This window comes from Glycine max, chromosome 10 (genome assembly GCF_000004515.6).
Source record: "Glycine max cultivar Williams 82 chromosome 10, Glycine_max_v4.0, whole genome shotgun sequence".
Taxonomy (NCBI): Eukaryota; Viridiplantae; Streptophyta; class Magnoliopsida; order Fabales; family Fabaceae; genus Glycine; species Glycine max.
Window position 1 is genome coordinate 45827215 of NC_038246.2, and position 23573 is coordinate 45850787.

The 23573-nt window shown below is 31.9% G+C and overlaps 3 protein-coding genes across 4 annotated transcripts; all 3 read left to right on the forward strand.

Annotated features, from left to right (window-relative positions):
• Positions 1–1895: 1895 nt before the first annotated feature.
• Positions 1896–3953, forward strand: LOC100783805 (L-type lectin-domain containing receptor kinase S.6). The gene is made up of 2 exons (XM_041006225.1): positions 1896–2706; positions 2773–3953. Exons 1-2 carry the CDS (start codon positions 1896–1898, stop codon positions 3951–3953), a joined length of 1992 nt encoding a protein of 663 aa, XP_040862159.1.
• A 1834-nt stretch (positions 3954–5787) lies between these two features.
• On the forward strand, positions 5788–9007 carry LOC102666082 (uncharacterized). Its single transcript, XM_006589438.4, has 6 exons — positions 5788–6180; positions 6875–6960; positions 7637–8146; positions 8242–8463; positions 8547–8671; positions 8763–9007. The coding sequence occupies exons 1-6, from the start codon at positions 6178–6180 to the stop codon at positions 8846–8848; spliced, it is 1032 nt and encodes a 343-aa protein (XP_006589501.1). The 5' UTR covers positions 5788–6177; the 3' UTR covers positions 8849–9007.
• A 2085-nt stretch (positions 9008–11092) lies between these two features.
• On the forward strand, positions 11093–15191 carry LOC100817132 (uncharacterized). Of its 2 annotated transcripts, none has more exons than XM_006589439.4 (6): positions 11093–11343; positions 12908–12993; positions 13613–14125; positions 14221–14442; positions 14526–14593; positions 14746–15191. In XM_006589439.4, the coding sequence occupies exons 1-6, from the start codon at positions 11341–11343 to the stop codon at positions 14811–14813; spliced, it is 960 nt and encodes a 319-aa protein (XP_006589502.1). In that variant the 5' UTR covers positions 11093–11340; the 3' UTR covers positions 14814–15191. The 2 variants fall into 2 exon arrangements, with proteins under 2 accessions (XP_006589502.1, XP_003536437.1); XM_003536389.5 differs by having other exon boundaries at positions 11096–11343; positions 14526–14650.
• Positions 15192–23573: the final 8382 nt, after the last annotated feature.

Below are 23573 nucleotides of genomic sequence, written 5' to 3' on the forward strand. Positions count from 1 at the left end.
TTTGTGTACTTACAAAAAATAAGAAAAACAGTTTATGAGTGAGTTTGGTTGTGTAGAAGAAAAAAAATGAAAAAGAATTGTAAAGAAATATTTGAATTAAAGTAAAAAGAAAAAAAAGTGAAACCCACACCTAATTTTGAAATTTTTTTCTTCCCATTTCTCCTATTTTTTACTACCAAACACATACTGAGAGATCTTTTATGTTTTAATTTCTTAAAATATATTTTATTATTTCATAGACAAATCCCGACAATCTACAATAAGTAAACTGGGCCAATCAATAATTTTTTAGCCCTTTTTATTTTAAGTTTGCGCTAGCTCCGCAAAGGTACTGTTCGGACTTTGGTGATCCATGGGCAGTGTGGATATGATTGGTACTCCAACTTTCTGGTTGTTGCTTCCTGCACCTCCAAGTAACTTTCAGCACCCTTAAGAGAATTTTTTTTCTTATTTTTCGGATTGTCCATTCCAAAAGCTAAAATCTGTAATCATTTTGGAATGTTTTTTTACTAGAGCAAGATTATGTCTTATAAGCGGGGAATTAAAAACATCCTATTATCAATTTTAGTACTTTAAAGATTAAAGAACACAATGTTTTAAACACCTTTATTTTTTTGCTTTGGAATTTTATTCATTGAAGTTTTAAAGTTGACAAAAAAATAGATATCAACTATTTACACTCATAAGATGAGAAAACAAACAAAGAATCATTCTGAGAAAGCTTTCTCCACATTAATCTATTTATTTTTATTAGGAAAAAGAAACAAAATATTTTAAAAAATATAATTTGTTTTGGTTACCATGTTTTATTGGTACAAAATATCACTGACTTTGCCCATGATTAATTTTCGTGGCCATATTTAGTAGAATCCTTTCCTCACAATATCATGTTTTTATCATTGACAAGATTCGAATCTAAGACTTTGTTTCACTCATCTGTTTACTCGAGTTAGACCACTAGCATCTTACCTTACATTGAGAGTCCCTACCCTTAAAGGATAAAGTTCAGTATCACTCGGACTAACTACTTGTTGGTAAAATAAAACAAATAAAAAATAATAATTTAAATATTTATTAGAAAGATAGAACTTTTTTTTTTCTCTAAGTGGCTCATGTTGCATGTAAAGGATGAAGCCATGAAGGGGATTGGTACTAATTAGCTTCGTCAATGTTTCTAGAAAAGGGATAACATTAATTTGACAAGGTAACACTAGTTTGTATGGTGAAATTTAAGTGATTTCTAAGAATAAACATTAAGTGTGAGGAAATTTAGATGTTGTGCTCCAACCACCCCAGTCCAATTGATGTTCCGGCCATCAAATTATTGTGTTTGGATTACCCTTTGAAACGCTTGAAATGGACATATTCTCATTTTTCCTAGCTAGCGCGGAAACGTATAAGAAATTGTGGGATGTCATTCACTTTAGTTTAAAGTCCTCCCACTTTGAAGAAATCTGGTTTCCAAACACACACACACTCACCTGTGGTAGTGTGGTCAAACTAAAAAGTTTTGAGTCAACATAGATATCAGATCATAGTTGATTGGCTCTTGTGTGTTGTGTGCCACATAATATTGGATGGGTGAAATAGTGCTGAACATGTTTGCCGAGTGTAGTACTCATCAGATGAAAATTTGGATAAAAAAACCATATTAGATAATAGATTTGACCTCAAATCTTCTCCACTTAGAGATTGATGCAGTCTGAATCAGAAGACATAGAATTTCAAATATGGAGTCTACTTCGAGAGCCTCTATCTTTTTTCTCAATCACTCAACAGCGACCAAAACTACCCGACTAGACTAATTAATCACCATTCACCAAAATATACTACCATGAAACCAATTATAGTTCTTCAAAAACCGCCACCACATTTTCAAGAACCTCTCTTTTACAATGCTTTGTCTCTTCCTCCTCCTCCTTCTTCTTCTCTTCACCTTCCCCTCCCTCGTTCTCACCCTCCCTTTCTTCCCCTCTGATAACCTCACCCTCTACGGTGACGCCTTCTTCACCCGCAACGCCATCACCCTCACCACCCAACACTCCAAATGCTCCTCTTCTTCCATCGGAAGAGCTTTCTTCATCTACCCCGTCCGTTTTCTTGACCCGCAAACAAACTCCACCGCCTCCTTCTCCTGCCGCTTCTCCTTCTCCATCCTCTCCTCCCCTTCTTGCCCCTCCGCCGACGGCCTCGCCTTCCTCATCGCCTCCTCCACCCACTTCCCCACCCTCTCCTCCGGTTACATGGGCCTCCCTTCCTCCTCCTTCTCCTCTTTCTTCGCCGTCGAATTCGACACCGCCTTCCACCCCTTCCTTGGTGACATCAACGATAACCACGTCGCCGTCGATGTCAACAGCCTCGCCTCCTCATTCGCCTCAGTCGACGCCGCGTCCCGAGGCGTCGACCTCAAGAGCGGGAAAATCATCACTGCATGGGTGGAGTATAGGCATGCAATGAGAATGGTACGTGTGTGGATCGGCTATTCCTCAACTAGACCCCCAACTCCGATTCTTGCTACCCAAATTGACCTTTCTGAGAGACTTGAGGACTTCATGCACGTTGGTTTCACTGCCTCCAACGGAGAAGGGTCGAGTGTTCACCTTGTTCATCATTGGCAGTTCAAGACTTTCGGCTATGATGATGATTCTCGCTCCATGGATGTCGTGGAGGAAGGTGACTGTTTCTTGTGTTATGAAGGGGATTCCACGGGAAAAAGGGAAGGTTCTAGCATGTCAAATAAGGACGACATTGAGAGGAGGAAAAAGATTGGGGAGATGGCTCTTGGGTTGGCAGGGTTGACGGCGTTTGTGGTGTCGGGTTTGGCGGCAATGGTTGTGGTGTGTGTTTTCTTGACAAAGAATAAAGCTTGTATTAGGAAGAAGAATAAGGAAGAACAAGGGCAAAGTTGTAGGTTTCAGACGAGTAAAGTGCCAACAAGGTTGTCACTTTCTGACATTAAGTCTGCTACAATGGGGTTCAATCGAGATAGGCTTGTTGGGGAGGGTGCATCTGCAAAAGTGTATAAAGGGTATCTTCCTTTTGGAGGAGACGTGGCAGTGAAGAGATTTGAGAGAGATAACGGTTTGGATTGTTTGCACAACCCTTTTGCCACAGAGTTTGCCACCATGGTGGGTTACTTGCGGCACAAGAATTTGGTTCAGCTCAAGGGGTGGTGCTGTGAGGGGAATGAGTTGGTTCTGGTTTATGAGTTCCTCCCCAATGGGAGCCTCAATAAGGTTTTGCATAGAAACTTCAATTCTTCCATTGTTCTTTCGTGGCAGCAAAGGCTGAACATTGTTCTCGGGGTTGCTTCTGCTCTTACCTACCTTCATGAGGAGTGTGAGAGGCAGATCATTCATAGGGATGTGAAGACATGCAACATAATGCTTGATGCTGATTTCACTGCCAAGTTAGGGGATTTTGGGCTTGCGGAAGTGTATGAGCACAGTTCTAGCACGAGGGATGCTACTATACCAGCAGGGACAATGGGGTATCTTGCTCCTGAATATGTTTATTCTGGTGTTCCTACTGTGAAGACTGATGTGTACAGCTTTGGGGTGGTGGTGTTGGAAGTGGCAACTGGTAGAAAGCCTGTGGAGGATGATGGCACCGTGGTTGTGGATTTTGTGTGGGGTTTGTGGGGAAAGAGGAAGCTCATTGAAGCTGCTGATCCAAGATTGATGGGAAAATTTGATGAAAAAGAGATGGAAAGGATGTTATTGGTGGGGCTTCTTTGTGTGCACCCTGATTATGAGAAGAGGCCAAGAGTGAGAGAAGCAACAAGAATTCTTAAGAAGGAAGCACCACTTCCTTTGTTGCCAACCAGTAAACCAAGGGTGAGAATTAGGCCTATTTGTCCTGATGATGATACCTCTGAAGCACAGAGTGTTGTTGCGGATTGGCTCAGCACAGATGATGCTCCTTATTTGACCCCTAGAAGCCAGTTTTACTAGGGTTTTGTACATTCAAGTCGGATTATTTTAGATTCTTGATTTGTGAGAAACATCGTGTCCAGGAATCTAAGCTAGAAGGAAAAATACTTGTTTTCTTGCTTAATAACAATATCCAATTGAAATGTTAGCTATTTTTGTGATTTTAGAGTATGAAATCAATTTATATTGATTGGCACAGTTTTGGTGTTTTACTACGTAATTTACTCAGAACGGTTAACGATCCTCTGGTTTAAATAAGATGAACCTATAACAAGGATAACATCATTAACATAAATGGACATTGTTTTGTTACAAACTCGTTATGACCAGGGAAAGCTGATTCTAAGGTTTTGTGACTAGCTTACAAGAAACTAACTGAATATGATAAATGAAACTAAACTTGTAAAGAGTAGATTGCATGCATTTAGTGAATCTAGTTTGTGAATTATGAGGAAACAAAGGACTTAATGAGGTAACTAGAAAATGAGATCAAATGATAATGCTTACTAAGCAACATAATACTTAATAGGAAAGGGGAAAAATGAACACGCACTTTTTTAAGCAAAATATATTTTTATCTAGTGTATGGACCAAGGACTTGTGAGGAAACAAAATAATGTTTGTTGAGCATGGCATAACTAGTTTTGGACCATGACTCCTTCAGTGGTGGTTAGCAGAAGGGGAAATTTTGATTTAGACAGTTGAAATTGCTTTCTATGAGGTCCACTTATTATTTAGGTGGCTTTTGGATGATCTGACTAGTCACTTTGATATGCATCTTATGGCCTCACCTGCGGTTCTGTTGTTTAAAATTTTCAGTCTTGTGAAGTAATTAATCTTTGGATATGTAGAAAGAGAAATGATTGGAGGTTCTGTGTAAAATTACGTTTTCCACTAAAATGATTTGGAATATTGATATGAGTTTGCTTATAAGAATATGATATTGTTACAACTTTCAACTACCAATACATGAAAAACGGTGATATTCTCCCTAGAGGCATACCCTGTCTCTCTCTGTGGATCCTCCAAAATTCAATTCATCTAATTTTTTTTTACCAAGATAATTAAGCGATACAAGTGTATAGTGTTGAAAAAGTTAGAAAATAAGTTGGTTTCATCCTATTTCATATAGTTACCTCTAAAGAAGAGATTTAACTCAACTAATTAAGTATTCAATATGAATTATTGTAAATTTCTTAGAATTTTAGCTTGATTTATGTGAATAAAAAAAAAATACAGGTACCTTCAAATTGGGAGGATTAAATTAAAGGTATTGAATAAGATATAAAGCATTCTATCAAATTCATGAATTTCCTTCCATCACATAAATTTAAACAATTCAAATTTATAACTAGCAATCTTTTCATTCATTTTAAAATTTGAAAATTTAAAATAAAAATATTTATGAAAAAACATCATTACTATTAATAATGGTAAATATTTTTACAATATCAATCAATAAAAAATTATATTAAATATCACTTTTAAACTAATTATGATAAAACAATAATCTTACCGTACAAAATAATTTATGATTAATAATAATATAAAAATTATTTACATTATTATTGTATTTTAATTAAATCCAAAAAGTTTTCATAAAATTTATCTATAATAAAAAAATTAATTTAAATGTTGTTAGAATATAAAAATGTATTATTATTTTTTAAAATAATAATATTATTTAATCATAGTTGATTAAAAAATATTTTTTTAAAGTTTAAACAAACCAGTTTTAAGTGACACAAATAGTTTTTTTTTTAGAGGAAGTGAAAAATAGTTATCACTCGGTGCCAATTTTTGTTGATAAGTACAATGCTTGTTGAGTTTTATAAGTAATCGAAAACATGGTCCGGTTAGGTATCCCAACGAGACGAATATCACTACTGTTTTATTAGTCTCAGTCTCGGTTTTTCGCTACTCCATTTGCGACTTCACTTCACGTGGATCACAACACAATACTATTGACATTGCTTTTCTTCACTCTTCACTCTTCACTCTTCCCATCCCCATTTGCTTTTCCTGGGGTTTAATTTTAATTGTTTAGTTCTCACTTCTCACTCACGTAAAAAACACTTCCTTTTTTCACAACCTAATCTAACCCTTATGAAGGGGTTTAACACAGTTTGTTGGGCAATGTACACGAGTTGTTGTAAATCTTCTTGTACTTGAGTTTAATTCCGGCGAATAAAAAAACCCTAATCCAACCCTTCGCTCTGCTCTCACTTCAGCTTGTTCACACCAAATGGTAAGTTCTTTCCCTTTTTTCGTTGGAGGATGGATTAGGATTGTTTAATGATTCATGTTTTCCCTTTTTGTGAGCTGTGAAAATGTTTCCCTTATGAATGAAATTTGAAACTTTATTGCGTTTGTTTAGTGGGTCTCTTTCTTTTAAAGGTACGAGGTAAGTGGTTTTTAGGTGATGCAAGTTTCTCTCTTGCTTTCCTTCAGATGCTGTTTGTTTCATTGTGCTGTTATTTTGGTTGGTAAGAGTAATCTATGTTATAAATGGCAATTGCAAGGTCATACCATGCTGGCTCTGTAAAATAATTCTGTAATTTTAATTTATGAATGCTTGCTTCTTGCTTTGTATGCTGTATCCTTTTGTGTTTAATTTGATTTAATAGTTATAAAAACCAACATCTGAAGAAATATTGATTTTGGAAAACATTTTGGAGATTCCCGTTGTTGGTTTTTTGTAACAGCCGATGCAAATGTTTATAGTGTGACCTCTAGCTAAGATAATGGACCATGAAATGGGGCAAGTGTTAGGGTTTTGGAATTGTTCTTTTCATCAACCCATTACCCATACATGAATTAAAAGATAAGCCTAATTAGTGATACAACTTTTTATATGCATGCTTCTGTTATATTTTATGAAGGAGGGCATATATTATATGCATGCACATGCACCATCAGTGAACTCTTTACCCTTGTTGCAGGAAGCTGTTTGTCTTCACTGTGGCGACAGAGGCTTTCCAGAGACATTGGTTTTTTGCACTGAGTGTAAGGCTTATGCGTTGCATAGGTACTTAATGTTTACTCCCTCTCTCTGCTTTCTTGGATGCACTTCTTTTTCATGCACGAGTGTAAGAAGGGCATATGTAGTAAGTTTTTGTCATCATACTTGGCTGAAATGCCACTACCACTAATGCTGCTTGAACATTCTTTAGAATTTCTTTTTCAGTGAAAAAAAGGAAGTGGGATTGTACTCTCTATTATTGGTAAATTACAAAAATCATTGGAATGATACTCCCTGCTTGGTATTAATACCCTGATCACATGGTGTACTATAATATGTACTTAAGTAGTGATTTTTATATCCATCTCGAGTATAAAGCATATGTATGCTTTTGGATTTTAATATAAGTGCTTTTAAAATTATGATTTGCTTCCTTAGCCAGCTTTTATCATCAGTACATAGCTGATGGCACCTCTCTTTTTAATACCATGCAGACAATCTTCTAATTTCTAATGGTATTGAAGGTGAGACTCAGAAGTGCTCCAGCATAGTTGGGTTTGGATAAACCAAAGGATTGTTGAATGAATGAATAGATATGGAACAAAGTTGTATTATTAATACCCTTTTAAATTGAATCTTACTTTTTTACGCACTGTTCTATAAAATAGAAAATCTGCAATTTTTAAAGTTGTGATTTCATGTTCTTTAAGGTCTTTGACTTCTTATTTGTCCTTTTTATCAGGTACTGTTTAAAGGGGCCTGTGGTTTTTACTGATGCTGTTACATGGTTTTGTGAGGATTGTGCAACAAAGCTTGGGGTGCCACCTGCTCTTGACCAATCTACACCTATCTCATCTGTATCAAGAAACAATTGCATTCAGAGAGTGAAAAAACACAATAAACAGCGAAAAAAGAAGCTTAAAAAGAAGCAGAAGAAAGGAAAAGCTAACTCTAGCTTAGTTGCTAAAACAAAGGAAGTGTTATCTGGTTGTCACATTTCACCTGAGCCTGAGCATCCTCAATGTAGTAACAGAGGTGAAGAATGTGAGATGAAAGATGAATGTGGACCAGCTCCAAGGGATGTAGCTAATTTTGATGTAGGTGAAGAAGAAAGTGTGGCAAGGGATTTAGCTAATTCTGATGAAGGTTTCAAATCTGTTCCAGTTTCTCAAGGAGCTACCGATAATGATTCAGGTTGTGTAGAATTAGATGGTCATGTTTATGCACACCCTACTATTGATCCAATCTGGAGGTACATAAACTGTTTTGCTAACTTCATTGGAAATTGGTGAACTTTTATAGCTGTTGTGGTGAATATCATTTGAAGTTTAATTTTCTGGTTAATAGGGGAAGTATGTACTTCTGCAATGAAACTAATGGTACTGTCAATGGAGTTCTGGCTCATATGTCCAATTTAGCGTGCTCCAAAGTTGCGGAGGAGACAGGACATTTCCCAGAAGTGCTTCATGCTGAATTGCTTCCCAGAGATAAGGTGTGGCCTGAAAGTTTCAAGAGTAGGAGGCCAACTGATCAGGACATTGCTCTTTTTATCTTTCCAGACACTGAAGGGTAATTTTTCTTGGACAATTTTGACCTAATGTTACTATAATCTTTCTTTAATTTGACTTATCTAAATGTTTCTTCCCTGACAGATCTGAAAAGGACTTTGATAAGCTGGTTGAAGATATCATGATCAATGAGCATGTCATAAGAATTGTGGCTAAAAAAGCAGAGCTTTTAATTTTTCATTCTATCGAGCTTCCAATCCAATATTGGAGTGAGCTTCATTTACTCTAGCTCTTCACTGGCACATTTCAATATAATTATCTATAGAACTTATCAGTGCATTTTTTTAATCCTTTGGGCAGGATTTGAAGCCAAGTATTATTTGTGGGGTGTCTTCAGAAGAAAGCAAACTTCAGAAGAGACAAATGATGCTGTGTACAGAGATTGACAAGGCTCTTGTTTAGCTTAACCATAGACATAGTTCATCTAATACTTTGAGCAATAGTGGTAGTACCTATGATTCTAATGCATAGTAGTCCTTTGCTTATACTCACTGATATATTAATAACTAATCATATAATAAAAGCATGATGGGAATTAGAGTGAATAGAATGTGGTGAAAGCAAGAGTTAGGAAGGGAAAGTTTGATAAACTAGAGATGGAAAAGATGCTACAGGTGGGGCTTCCTTGTGTGCTCTCTGACTATGAGAAGAGGCCAAGTGTAAGAGATGCGACCAGAATTCTTGTAAAGGAAGCACCATTTCCTTTTTTGCCAACCAGTAAACCAAGAATGAGAATTAGGCCTCTTTGTCCTGATGATACACCCGAAACACAGAATGTTGTTGCAGATTGGCTCAGCACAGATGAGGCTCTAGAAGCCAGTTTTGCTAAGATTTTGTTCATTCAATTCAGATTATTTTAGATTCTTGATTTGTGAGAAAACATAGTGTTCTAGAATCTGAGCCAGAAGGAAAAGTACTTTTTTTTTTCAATAACAATAAAAGCAAAATAAATGCAATTCACGTTTAAAAACTAATGCTTACTTCCTTGGGAACTTTTAGAAATATATTTAAATCCATAATAAAAATTACAAATTTTATAAAAACTCTCATTCCTTGGGAACTACGATACTTAGCTCTTAGGCTGCATTTTTTCTTTGTAGTGAATGAATATTATAGGAACTATTAATATTAAATCCATGAATTGCATTTCAATTCGTTGTAGCAAACGGAAAAAATATATAGTATGAGTATTTGACTCATAAATTGTATTATCTCTTTATTATATCAAATATATATATATATATATATATTATTAGTATTTTACTCAGATTATATTATCTGTTTATTGTAGCAACGAAAAATCAATTACAAACTCACATTGAGAAAAATAATTTTCACATTTTAAATACATTGTCAAAATTATTAAGAATCTCAAAAAATAAATATTTTACTTTATTTTCAAGTACTCATAGAAACCAAAATCATAAAAAGAGTATGTTTTAAAATTTACTTGTTTCTTTTAAAAAAAATTAAAAATATCACTAAATAGATTAATTACTCACAGCGAAAGAGAATCAAATCAAACTCTTACAAGATCATCTAAAGGAACAACCACCATATTTTCTATTGAATTTAGACATTAAAACCAACATACTGAAAGATGAGATAAAATGTCCGATTTAAAATACCTAGGTTTTTTTTGGAAACTACAGTAATTTTAATTTTTTTTTTCCAACCAGTTACAATTCATTACTAATCTATGTCATAAAAAATGTTCATGTGCCTCTCAATGAGTCATGGGTTTACCTCAAAGCTCAAATAGAAAACTTTAAAAAGATGAGAATAGTTTCACTCCGCTCAAATCACTCCCCTATGCTCAAATCACTCCCCTATGCTTGTGAGCCAAGAGGGTACAACGGATATGAGTTTTAGGAAAATGGATGGAAAAGACTGGAAGGATAAAATAAGAAAGTGATAGAAGATGGGAATGGAGAGGGAGGGTTATGGGAAAATGTGGGTGTTTCTTTTAAGAAATGAATTAGGAAAGTGAGGGGGAGGGGCCTCTGGATGTTTTAAGAAAAAGAGGGGAGAAGGGTTTTTTTTTTAATTATATTATATTATTTTCTTTTGTTTTTTTTTTTTTTAAGTTATACAGTATGTTTCATTCTTCTCTTCTTAAAAGAATCTGTCCTCAAAATTTAAATGTATGTTTAATCTTAAGTCTTAATAAGTAAGAATATTTTTAAGACATAACAATTTTATTAATATTATTATTGAATTATATTTATATATTATCAAGATTATTTATATAAAATTTTATTAAAATTAAACAATAATAAAATAGTCAAACGATTCATAATTTTAATATATTTAAAAAATTTATATTATGAGTACAATACTAATTAATTTTAAATTAATATAAAATTTTGTATATATAATTTAAGTGGAAAAAATTTTTAATCTAACAATTCATTTTAATAGAATATCATCTAATTAAAAGTTATTGAATGATGTAATAATTAATTAAAATTATACAGATATAATTTGATTTCTGCTCATATATTATTTTACTAAAATAAATTTATAAACTAAAAACTAAAAAAATTTATAAAAAATAAGAAATATTTATGGATGCACGAGTACTAGTTTGTTCAATAAAGAATCATGCAAAGGTGCTTCAAATGAAAGTGTTGTGCGTGCTACGCGCGGAACCTGTCGTTTCGAGTTCTACTTGTACGTTCTACCACCTTTGAGTATCTTAAACAATCTACCATACGTGGATCAAAACACCATTGCCATTGGCTCTCTTTCTTTGCCGTACCATTTGAATTGAATGTGATTGCAATTGCAAATCCCCCCTTCAATTCAATTACTACTTTCACGACCTAATCTAACCCTTCGCTCTGCTCTGCTCTCACTTCACCATATTCACACCCAGATGGTCAGTTCTTTTCCCCCTTTTTCTTTCCCTTTTCCGTTGGAGGATGGACTTGGACTAGGATGGTTAATGATTCCTGTTTTCCATTTCTTTGAGCTGTCAAAATGTTGTCTTTAAGAATAAAAATTGAAACTTTATTGTGTTTGTTTAGTGGGTCTTTTTTTTTTTTTTTGAAGTGCAGGTAAGTGGTTTTTAGGTGATACAAGTTTCTTTCTTGCTTTCCTTCAGATGCTGGTTGTTTCATTGTGCTGTTATTTTAGTTGGTAAGAGTAATGTATGTAATAAATGGCAATTGCAAGGTCATAGGTCATAGCACGCCGGCTCTGAAAAATAATTGTGTGATTGTAATTTTTGAATGCTTGCTTCTAACGAGGTATGCTTAACAAGGTTCGGGTATTAGCATGGAGGGGTTAGAAATTTAAGAGGGGACGGGAAAGAAATTTGGATTATTACCGTAGAATTCGTATTGAAGAGTTTATGACCGTGTACCAAGATAAGTGTTATGGCACATGATTTATATTCGAGCTACATGTATGAAGGGGTAATTATTAGTGTAAGAAGTCTAAGAGGTGAAACTAAGGACTTTTCTATTGGGATAGGATTATATCAAGGCTCATCTTTAAGTCCTTACTTGTTTAATCTAGTCTTGAATGCGCTTATCAATGACATACAAAGGATTATCCCTAATTGCATGCTTTTTGTGGATGATATAATCTTAATTGAAGAATCAAGGAAAGTTATTAACCATAAACTTGAACTCTAGAGGCAGACTTTGGAAATAAAGGTTTTCACTTAAGTAGGAGCAAGGCAAAGTATATGCATTGCAATTTTAGCAAGCGACAAAAAGAGTTTTGACTCATACGTAAAATTGGGAAAAGATGTCATACTGCATGTTTTTTGTGTTTAAATATTTAGGATCGATCAAATAAGATGGTGGAGAAATTAATGAGTATGTCACATATAGGTACAAGTGGGATGACTTAAATGGAAAAAGACATCAAAGCTTATTTGTGACCGCAAAGTACCTATCAAACTCAGAGGCAAATTTTATCATACAACTATACTATATGGTACTGAAGCTAGACATTATAGGGACAACATGAGAGAAAAGTGAGAGTAGCATAAATGAGAATATTAAGATGGATGTGTGATTATATAAGAAATAATAGAATGTGAAATGACTTTATACGATAAAAAAATTCGTGTAGCACCCATCGAGGAAGAAATGACAGAAAATTAGTTAAGGTGGTTTAGGCATGTACAAAGAAGACCACAAGAGGCACCACTTAGAAGAGTAGATTGCATGATTTTTAATCCAGGGAAAATGATAAGAGGCAGACTAAAAAGGATGTTGGAGGAAATCATCAAGGGAGATCTTAGGTTTAATAATATTTCTGAAACTTTGGTTTTTAATCATGCTGAATGGTATTGTGTGATCCATGTAAACGACCTCACCTAGTGGGATAATGCTTTGTTGTTGTTGCTGCTGCTGCTTTTGTTGTATTTTATGAAAGAGGGCATATTTTATATTTATGCACCATCTGTGAACTCTTTACCCTTGTTGTAGGAAACTGTTTGTCTCCACTGTGGCGACAGAGGCTTTCCAGAGACATTGGTTTTTTGCACCGAATGTATGGCTTATGCGCTGCATAGGTACTTATTGTCTATTCCCTCTCTCTGCCTTCTTGGATGCACTTATAGCATGTTATTGTTATCATACTTAGCTGAAATGCCACTACCAATAATGCTGCTTGAATATTCTTTAGAACTTTTTTATTGAAAAAAAGGAGGTCGGATTGTACTCTATTGTTGAAAAATTTTAAAAATAATCGGAATGATACTCCCTGCTTGGTATTAATACCCTGATCACTTAGTTTACTATAATATGTAGTGATTTTTATATCTAGCACGTGTATAAAGCATAAATATGCTTTTTGGATTTTAATACAAATGTTTTTTAAATTAAGATTCACTTCCTTAGCTAGTTTTTATCATCAGTACATAGCTGATGGTGCCTCCCTTTTTATTGCCATACAGACTATCTTAAAATTTCTAATGGTATTGAAGGTGAGACTCGGGAGTGCTCCCTTATAGTTGGGTTTGGATAAACCAAAGGATTATTGAATAAATATGCAACAGAGTTGCATTAATAAACTTTAACTTGAATCTTATTTTTTCTCCCAATGTTTTATAAAATAGAAAATCTGCATTTTGTAGAGTTGTTATTCATGTTCTTTAAGGCCTTTGATTTCTTAATTGTCCATTTTATCAGGTACTGTTTAAAGGGGCTTGTGAATTTTACTGATGCTGTTACATGGTTTTGCGAGGATTGTGCAACAAAGCTTGGGGTGCCACCTGCTCTTGACCAATCTACACCTATCGCATCTGTAACAAGAGAAAATTGCATACAGGGAGTGAAAAAACACAATAAACAGCGAAAAAAGAAGATTACAAAGAAGCAGATTGAAGGAAAAGCTAACGCTGGCTTAGTTGCTAAAACAAAGGGTGTGTTATCTGCTAGTCACAGTTCATCTGAGCCTGAGCATCCTCATTGTAGTAACAGAGGCGAAGAAGAACATGAGGTGAAAAATGACTGTGGACCAGTTCCAAGGGATGTAGCTAATTTTGATGTAGGTGAAGAAGAAAGTGTGGCAAGGGATTTAGCTAATTCTGATGTAAGTTTCAAATCTGTTCCAGTTTCTCAAGGAGCTACCAATAGTGATTCAGGTTGTGTAGAAGTAGATGGTCATGTTTATGCACAGCCTACTATTGATCCAATCTGGAGGTACAAAAGTTGTTTTGCTACCTTCATTTGAAATTGGCGAACTTTTATAGCTGTTGTGGTGAATATCATTTGAAGTTGAATTTTCTGGTTAATAGGGGAAGTATGTACTTTTGCAATGGAACAATTCGTACTGTCAGTGGACTTCTGGCTCATATCTCCAATTTAGCGTGCTCCCAAGTTGCGGAGGAGACAGGACATTTCCCAGAAGTGCTTCATGCAGAATTTCTTCCCAGAGATAAGGTGTGGGCTGAAAGTTTCAAGAGGGGGGATCCAACTGATCAGGACATTGCTCTTTTTTTCTTTCCTGACAGTGAAGGGTGATTTTTCTCAGACAATCTTTATGTAATGTTACTATTATCTTTCTTTAATTTGATATATCTAAATGTTTCTTCCCTTACAGATCTGAAAAGGACTTCGATGTGCTGGTTGAAGATATCATGATCTGTAAACATGTCATAAGATTTGTGGGTAAAAATGCAGAGCTTTTAATTTTTCCTTCTACTGAGCTTCCAGTCCAAAATTGGAGTGAGCTTCATTTACTCTAGCTCTTCAGTGACACATTTCAATATAATTATCTGTGGATCTTAATAATACATTTTAATTTTTTATCCTTTGGGCAGGATATGAAGCCAAGTATTATTTGTGGGGTGTCTTCAGAAAGAAAGCAAACTTAAGAAGAGACAAATGATGCAGTGTGCAGAGTTTGACAAGGCTCTTAGGTTGGCATAACCATAGACGTAGTCTCCATCTAAAAATTTGAGCAATAGTGGTTGTGTAGCTATGACTCTAGTGCATAGTACTCCTGTGTTTATAGTCACTGATATGTTAATTAAACATATATATACTGTAGTGCATAGTACCCTTTTTGTGACTTCATTGTCCAAGAGAGATGCTTCCATAAATGTTCCAGAAACCCTTTGAAACTGTGACCACAGGGTTAGCCTTGTCTCACCGAAATCTTTGATGGTGGTAAAGCATTGGGGTGTTTGTTCTACAGTCACCGTGTTAATGTGCTATAACCTTGGTCTACTGACGATGTTTTTCATCAGTTACTTATATTTCAGGAAGTATTGGGCGTGTAACGTTTAATTCTTCATTTGTTCAATGCATATAAGAATGTTCATATACATGTTGAAAGTGTTTATGTGACCCTGCAAGAATCTAGTATGTTAAAAAGAGATGCATAAATAAGATTATAAGAATGATTGTTTATCACTGCATAGTGTTTTTGTTACTTTTCTCCTATATAGTCGGAAACGTGCACTAAACATGGACAAAGAGCTGAAGATGAAAGACTGGACCAACTTTAGACTAGCTTTCATATGGTCCTTACTATAAACTTGATGATAAAGATCATTTCAGATACCCATGTACGGAAGGGAAAAATAAAAAGGGAAGACAGATAAAATAATAGATATAATAAGTAGCACAATAAGGAGAGGGAAGTGAGAAATGTTGAGGATGTAAATGTAAAAAATGAAAGTGTGAAAAGAGTTTAATTTTCCTTTGTAAGTGTAAAAAAAATGTACTTTTCCAACTAAATATAAATAAGGTTAAATTACTAATTTGATTCTTATAGTTTAACGATTCCTATTTTTTTAGTTTTTATAGTTTGAAAGTGATTTTTTTAGTTTTTATGTCCTTATAATTTAAAAGTGAATTTTTTAGTCCTTATAGTTTGTATTTTAATTCTCTTTTAGTCCATATAGTTTGAAAGTGATCTTTTTAGTCCCTATAATTTATATTTTAATTACCTTTTAGTCCTTGTTACAAAAAATATATAAAAATAATTAGTTACAAATTAATTATAAATTATCAATTATTTTTTTATTATAAATTATCTTGCGATAAATTAATTACAAATTTTTGTAGTTAATTGTAATTGATAATATTACTCACATTTTGATGGTAAGGACTAAAAGAGAATTAAAATATAAAATATATGGATTAAAAAGATTACTTTCAAACTATAGGGACTAAAAGAAAATTAAAATGCAAATTATAAGGACTAAAAAAATCACTTTCAAATTACAGGGATTAAAAGAGAATTAAAGTGTAGACTATAGGGACTAAAAAATAATTAAAATGCAAACTATAGGGACTAACAAAATTATTTTCAAACTATAGGGACTAAAAAGGTATGAATCGTGAAACTATAGAGACTAAATGAATAATTAAACTTATAAATAATTTTTTATGACTTTTATCATAAAAATCAACAAACTAATTATACATAATATATTATTAAATTAGTGTAAAAATTCTTCTGTAAAAAAAACACTTACATAATTCTTCACTTCTTATATGATATCTTTGTTTAGAGTAGGTTTTGCAAAATCATACCTGATGCTATTCCCACTCGGACCAAGACATAACTTTACTTGTTCAAATAACAATTAAGGTTTAGCAGAGTCAAGAACAACAAATCCCTTTATGATAAACAGATTTATTTTGCAAGTTCGTTATTACGGATAGTTCCTACAAAGGATCACGTATAGAATAGTTGAATTTTAGATGTAGATGCTACATAGTTGGTTCTCTCGATTGGTTCAATCGAAATCCAAAGATTAAAAAATATAAAATCTCAAAACCAGTCAAATTAGTATAAAATCAACAAAAACAAAGGTTGAACTGATATAGAGAAATGAGATTGAACCAATATTTTTATTTTTTTATTTTTAATATTTAATCTAAAATATTTTTAAGATAAATAAAATATATTCTTAAATATTTCACATAAGTATAAATTATTTTCTCAACTATTACGGGTTTTTATCTTATGAAAAATATAATTTGATCATATATATTAATTTATAATATTTTTTATCCTAATTTTTTTTGTATTGTAGAAATTAAATATTATGTTTCGTATTTGATATCTTTAAGGAAAATTATTGTTTAAAATTATGAATGTGCCATTTTTATTTAAATCTATGTAATTTATTTTATTAAAATATCATTTAATAATTACCGATTCAATAACGGTTGAACCATTAAATTTTAGTGTCTTCATTGATTTAATCATCAATTCGATTTTAAAAATTTTGGTTTAAAGTTGGGTGGACGAGAATACTACGAACGTGGAAGGAATGGATAACCCGTTTCATCAATTATGGAAGATAGACTTCTTATGATGGCTATGCCTAACTGTTCAATTTCTAATGACTTTTTTAATTCTTAAGACCTGAAAAAAATGTTATACGACCACTTATTATGGTGTTCAATATCTAAAGAGATAAAAAAGGAGAAAGATTATATTGGTATGATAGAATTTGTGATGTAATAAGAAAGAAAAAAATAAAATATATTAGAAAATTGTTAGGAATAATATGTTTGTGTATGATTCTGCATGCCGAGACTTGCATATGTACATTTGGTGTGTTAAGCACATGTGACACGTGGTACCACGTACAAAAATAATGTAACATCACATCAGGACCAAATTTAACAATGTGATACATTGTCTCTTTAAAATTGAATACATGGGAGGACTTGCTTTTTATAAAAAATAAAATAAAAATAATGAGTCGAATCGAGACCTTGAGTCTGTCCAAGCCGCTACAAACAACTGCCAGTGATCAAATTGTCAGACATAACTATTATATATCTTGATTTAAATAATATGTTCTCATATTTTTCTCTTTTATTTTTTTAAAAATTGTCTTTTAAATTAATCGTATCTAAGTAAGATAAGTCCTATCTCAACTATTTTAGAACTTTTTCTTACAATATCTAATTTTATCATTATTTAATAATGAAAATATTTATATGTATATTTTATTTAAATTTGAAAACATTTATGTAATATACGAAATTTTTATTAGTATAATTTAAATATCTACAAAGAAAAAAGGATATAATTTACTGTTTCTTTAATGTTGATGTCCTATTTGATTTGCCTGCATGAGAAAATCTGAAAAAGAGAATGAGAATGAGATCTTATGCAATTTTATTAAGAAGATTATGCATATCTAATTTCTTTCGCATTATTATAGACATCTAAGACATGAGTACAATTATTAAATCGATAAGGTTGCTTTTCAGTGTATTAGGTAGCAAACTGATTAAAGTCTGTCCGATAATAAATGGTAAAAGGAAAACTGCATGAATCCGAAAATTGATTATGTTATGGAGATATCTGCCTTCACCAGTTCTACTCAACCTGATATTCGCCAACTTAATGTAAACAAAAGTTTAGATTTAAATTAATTGAGGATAAAAACCTATATTTTTGTTGGATTTTTACGAATTAAGCTGGAATTCAACTATGATCAGATCAAGATAAGAAAATAAAAAAATATTTAATTTCTATTCATTTTACTGTAAAGATTTAAACCAACGACGTAAATGACGCAATTTAGTTTATCACCTCTACGTGGACATGAGGTAAGGTAGTAAACTTTTAATCACAATTTATTTATTTTAAACCTGACATAACTAAATTTTATTTGTCTTCTATTATAATTTTTATTATGTCATTATGTTATTGATATAAATATTTATTAACTTTATTAATGATTAATTTATATTAAAAAATTTGACTAATCATATATTTAATGAGATTTTTTTCTTAATCATAATCCAAGGCATAAAAAGATTGGGTCGGGTTTATCTTTACTTGAACTAACAACATATTGATTTTCCTCTGTCATGATTGCTTAATAAAAGAATTTTAATCGAAAAAATATACTGTCAACCAAATGATGTTTTTTAACTAACTATTTTTTATTTAAAAAATATGACTGTAATGGAGATATTAAAGAAATAATATAAAGGTTGATTGGGGTATGGGCATACCAGTTAATTCTATTTATTTTCAATGTTGCTACTGATTTTACGTGGACATACAAAAATGTTATACGTAATTGACAACGAACGACAGACAAAATCTGCGTGTCCTTCGGTGAACAAAATCGTTTCATAATGGAAGCTAGGTCAATCCGGTACGATAGGACTTAATTAATGATAACATTGTTTTTATTGTTTCTTTGAATTGCTTTTTTTTTTTTTTTTTTGACAAACAGGTTAATTGCTTTATTCTTAGAGATCTCCATCTCCATATATAAATATAATCCTAAGATTGTCAAACAGTATTAAGCGAGTTAATTTTTTTTTTTTGACAAAGATATTAAGCCAGTTCTCGGAGATAAAACCTTAGGAAATCTTGTTTGAACAACTAGCTTAGGAATAGCACGGTACTTCAATTAAAAAAAAATTAATGAAAAGCTTGGGGAGAGAACATATAGGATTTTTTTTTAAAAGGCATCACAGACGAAATGGAGATCCCAACTAATTTAATAATATGTTTAGAAATTTCATAATTCTGAATTCTAATTTGATTAGTCCATACAATGGTTAATTTACATTGATTAAGAAAGTTAGTTAACATTATTTAATCATATCAATTTTATTTAATTTTATTTTTCTAAATGATTGTTGTTAGAATTTGATATAAGAATGAAAAAGAATAATTAAAATAAAATCTTAATTAAATGAAGAATTGAGATCTACTTTCTTTTATGTTTAAGTTTAAGTAAGGTTTTTGACTTGGTTAGACAACTCTTATGCAAAACTAAGTAATATCAAGCCTTAAAAAACTTATATTTATGTTTAAAATATTTAGAAGAAAATTTTTATCACCTACAACCATTTTATTCGACTCTTATAAATATGATTTATAAAGAATACACAAAAAGAGAATTTGGGTACCACAATTTGCATGTGCCTAGCAAAGTGAATTATTTAATTTAGGCCCATTTCCTTTCGACCCCAAGGACTTTTGTTTGTGGGTCTGCAATGATAATGAATATATATATATATATATATATATATATATATATATATATATATATATATATATATATATATATATATATATATATGTATGTACGGATTTGAGGACAGAGCAAGTTTATTATGACTTTTTTTGGACGAGACGTGGGCAAGTGCCGTGTTGATTGACTGACCAAAAATCAGAAATGGGTTTCATGCAGCAAATTTTCGGCACTTAACCTTTTTCTTTTAAAAGAAAATGATTTATTATTTTCCAAAATTAAAGAACTTAAACTCTAAACTAATTATGTATAAAAAATAAAATAAAATAAAAATTATTTGAGTTAGATGCAAGAGTAAAACAATTTTCAAAATCATTTTCACCAACAGTTGTCTTACGTATAAGATAAGTGAACAGGTAGTCCATGTCTTGTCTATTTATATTTTTTTTTATTTTTGAGTTAGATTTGGTGTTATATTTAGTTACATTTTAATTTAAAAATGTAAATAACTGTGATTAGAAGTGTATGTTGCTTTGTCTCGAAAAAGAGAAGAAGTGTATGTTGAAAAAAAGAAAAAAAAGTGGAGACTAAAATGATGATAAATTTTAGTATAAAAAAATGAGAATTTGGAATAAAAGAATTCGTGTTTTTTTACTGTAAAAGAATTCGTGTTAATAAACTTTTTATTGATGATAAATTTTAGTACAAAATTTTCAACTTAAGACAGATCGAATTACATTTTTTTATACTTCTTTTTCTCAAATATATTCGGGAAAAAAAAAACTTGATTCTGAGTTGAAAATATTGTAATATAAAATTGTGAAGACTCAAAATCACGTTAGGCACATACGCGTACAGAGTCATCTAGAAAAAGTAAAGATGTGTTTTGGAACCTCCCTAATTAGAAACGACAAAAGGATTAGAACATACATGGTGTTAACAATTTCTTCTTCACTTCTTTACATGGTGGCCTATATATGATGGACCATATATAACTTTTAGCCTTTAGATTAATTTTATTTTCATAGGTCATATATATTTTGTGTATTGGGATGAAGAAAGGAGTGTGGAAATTATCAAAAGGTTGGGAGTTGGTAAAGGTCTATCAGAGGGGATGGGCGTTGCGGTTGCAAATATATTAGAGTCGACAGCAACAATAACTTTGGTGACCACAAACGATGGTTGCTGATAGGGTTTGATGGATTGCTATGGAGTGGAAGAACGGTGGTGCTATGATGTGAAGGGGTGCAACATAGTATTGTGAAAATGACAACAATCTAATTTGTAGAGTATAATGGATCACCTAATGGTGGTGCAGTCTAGTCTTCGTCTTGAATCATTAATATTTTGTTATTACTTTTAATAAAATGAAAATACTCATGTTAAGAGACTTAAAGCTAAATGTGCTTATATTAGGGCTAAATTATTAAATTTTCCTTCTATTTATTTAATTGATTTAATTTAGTTTTTTTATTATGGAAAAGTTTAATTTAATCCCTAATTTTTAAAATTGATGTAATATTGTCCTCTCCGTTAGTGTCATTTGGATTACTAACAGAGGTGTCTTATGTGCCATTTTTTTTTATTGAGATATCAAATTGAATTTTTTAATGACACAAACTAAATTCAACCAATTATATAAATAGGAAGATCAAAATAGTAATTTAATCTTATATTGAAAATGAAATTGAAAAATATTCAACAATTTTAAGATGAAACGTTCTTTAAATTATTGCTTTTAATCATCATAGGATAGTTTTCTTTAAATTGTATATTCTAGACAGAAATTATCACTTTTTAATCTCTATAGGAAGTACATTATTACATGATTATTTATTTAATTACTTATTTGTCGTTGTTAAAATTATAGAGTTGTACTTTCCCCCAGCTGGAATAACTAGAAATGCTATAGCAACAAATATGGATATACATATTTCATTAGAGGAAGTAAATTAAAGAGATCTAGAAAGATACTAGAGCAAAAGGCTAAAGGTCACGTTTCAGGGTCCAAAATTGTTTTGTTGTATTTATATTCAAGAGATAACAAGTTGTACAATGAGAAATTAAGGGCGGGACACTAGATGCAAACGATATAAATAAAAAGTCTGGTAAACATGCATTATATGTATATTTTATTGGACATCTAACAAATATATGGCATAAAAAATAAGGGTTAATTGAATCAGTTTTTTTCTTTCTAATATATTTTTTATGTTTAAAAGTCCAATTATAACAGTAATATTTGATTAACGCCCTGAAGATTGATTAAGGCATAATAAATTTAAGTTTAACACCAATAATTTTCTGAGGCTTAATAAATTCCAACTATAGTAATAATTATTGGCTAAGATTCAGTAGTGAAGTTTAACTATTAATGTCATTTTACTTTGTGACGATTTAACATCACAACTAATCTAATATTGTTAGTCCAATTTAAACTGTAGAATTAAATTAGTCTAAGTCTAAATTTAATCCTAAAAAAAGCTAGAAGATCAAATCAAAATTTAAAAATAAATTGGCGAAAACAAACCAGTTTAACCTTAAAAAAAGCATAAGAGATGTAACTTTGCCGGCAAAGATCTACTTTGAATCTTTGATGGAAGATACTTGGCTTTGAAAACACAATTAATAAAGTCATACACCTTGAAAGGAATGTTAAAACAATGTATTTCCTAATAGGTGTAATTATGGCGATCAACACTTAACATTACTGCTTTATGTATATAAGTTCCTTAAAAGTAAAGAGAAAAGAAAAATAGAATAAATGAAAAGCAAAAGAGTAAAAGCAGAACCATAACCACTGCCTCGATCAAAGCAGCAAATTCGACCAAAAGTAAACAAATCTAAATTTAGGAGAACCCATTTTCATGAAAAATTAATATATAACACGGTACATCACCACATATTTATAAATATATCATGCAGAGACTGACGGAATATAGAACGTGAGAGTTTACCTTCGGAAAAAAAAAGTGAGAGTTTTAAACCATATGATAATTTTCCATTTTCACAGCACCAACACTTAAATTTGTTGGTATCCTAATATTGATGGCAGCAATCTTAACTACATTGGCTAGCTCCATGCTTATCATTTCATGAGTCATGCCAACAATAATGACTTAAAGAATAGTCATCATATATTATCCACACCCTTATTCCAAACGAAAAATAATATGAAAAGAGTATTTAGTTAGTTTATATATGTAGATCATATTCAAATAACACACCATGAATATATATTAACCTACCTTTCGTGGCTACCATACCGTAATACGTACACACACAATGGATAAATGTTTGAACCAGAAACTTCAAGAACAAATGTTTGAATTAATTAAGTTCATATTTATAAACTTTAATAATTTAACGATCGCAATGGCCCCGATTCTGAATCTTGTCAGCGCATTTTCAATGAACAAGAAACAAAACAAACAGAAATGACTTGACAATAAGAAAGAAAACAAACAGAAATGACTTGGCAATAAGAAACAAAACAAAACAAACAAATTAAGCTAAAACAAATGTCAAGAACTAATTAATTAGGCGAAAATTTGAAATTTCCATGTTATTTGCTCGTAATATTTTGTCTGTTTGCTATGCTAATATATATGCTATATGCATTAGTTTATATGACGGGATCTTACTTTGCTGACCTGCCGTCTGTAGAAATTTTT

What these genes read in the sequence shown, in the direction of transcription:
- LOC102666082 (XM_006589438.4), top strand. An exon ending in AAGGCTTATGCGTTGCATAG is followed by an intron (nt 6,961 to 7,636) that starts GTACTTAATGTT and finishes CCTTTTTATCAG; the next exon opens with GTACTGTTTAAAGGGGCCTG. An exon ending in ACTATTGATCCAATCTGGAG is followed by an intron (nt 8,147 to 8,241) that starts GTACATAAACTG and finishes TCTGGTTAATAG; the next exon opens with GGGAAGTATGTACTTCTGCA.
- LOC100817132 (XM_003536389.5), top strand. An exon ending in ATGGCTTATGCGCTGCATAG is followed by an intron (nt 12,994 to 13,612) that starts GTACTTATTGTC and finishes CCATTTTATCAG; the next exon opens with GTACTGTTTAAAGGGGCTTG. An exon ending in ACTATTGATCCAATCTGGAG is followed by an intron (nt 14,126 to 14,220) that starts GTACAAAAGTTG and finishes TCTGGTTAATAG; the next exon opens with GGGAAGTATGTACTTTTGCA.
- LOC100783805 (XM_041006225.1), top strand. Translation starts at nt 1,896, where the DNA reads ATGCTTTGTCTCTTCCTCCTCCTCCTTCTTCTTCTCTTCACCTTCCCC. An exon ending in GTGTTATGAAGGGGATTCCA is followed by an intron (nt 2,707 to 2,772) that starts CGGGAAAAAGGG and finishes AAAAGATTGGGG; the next exon opens with AGATGGCTCTTGGGTTGGCA.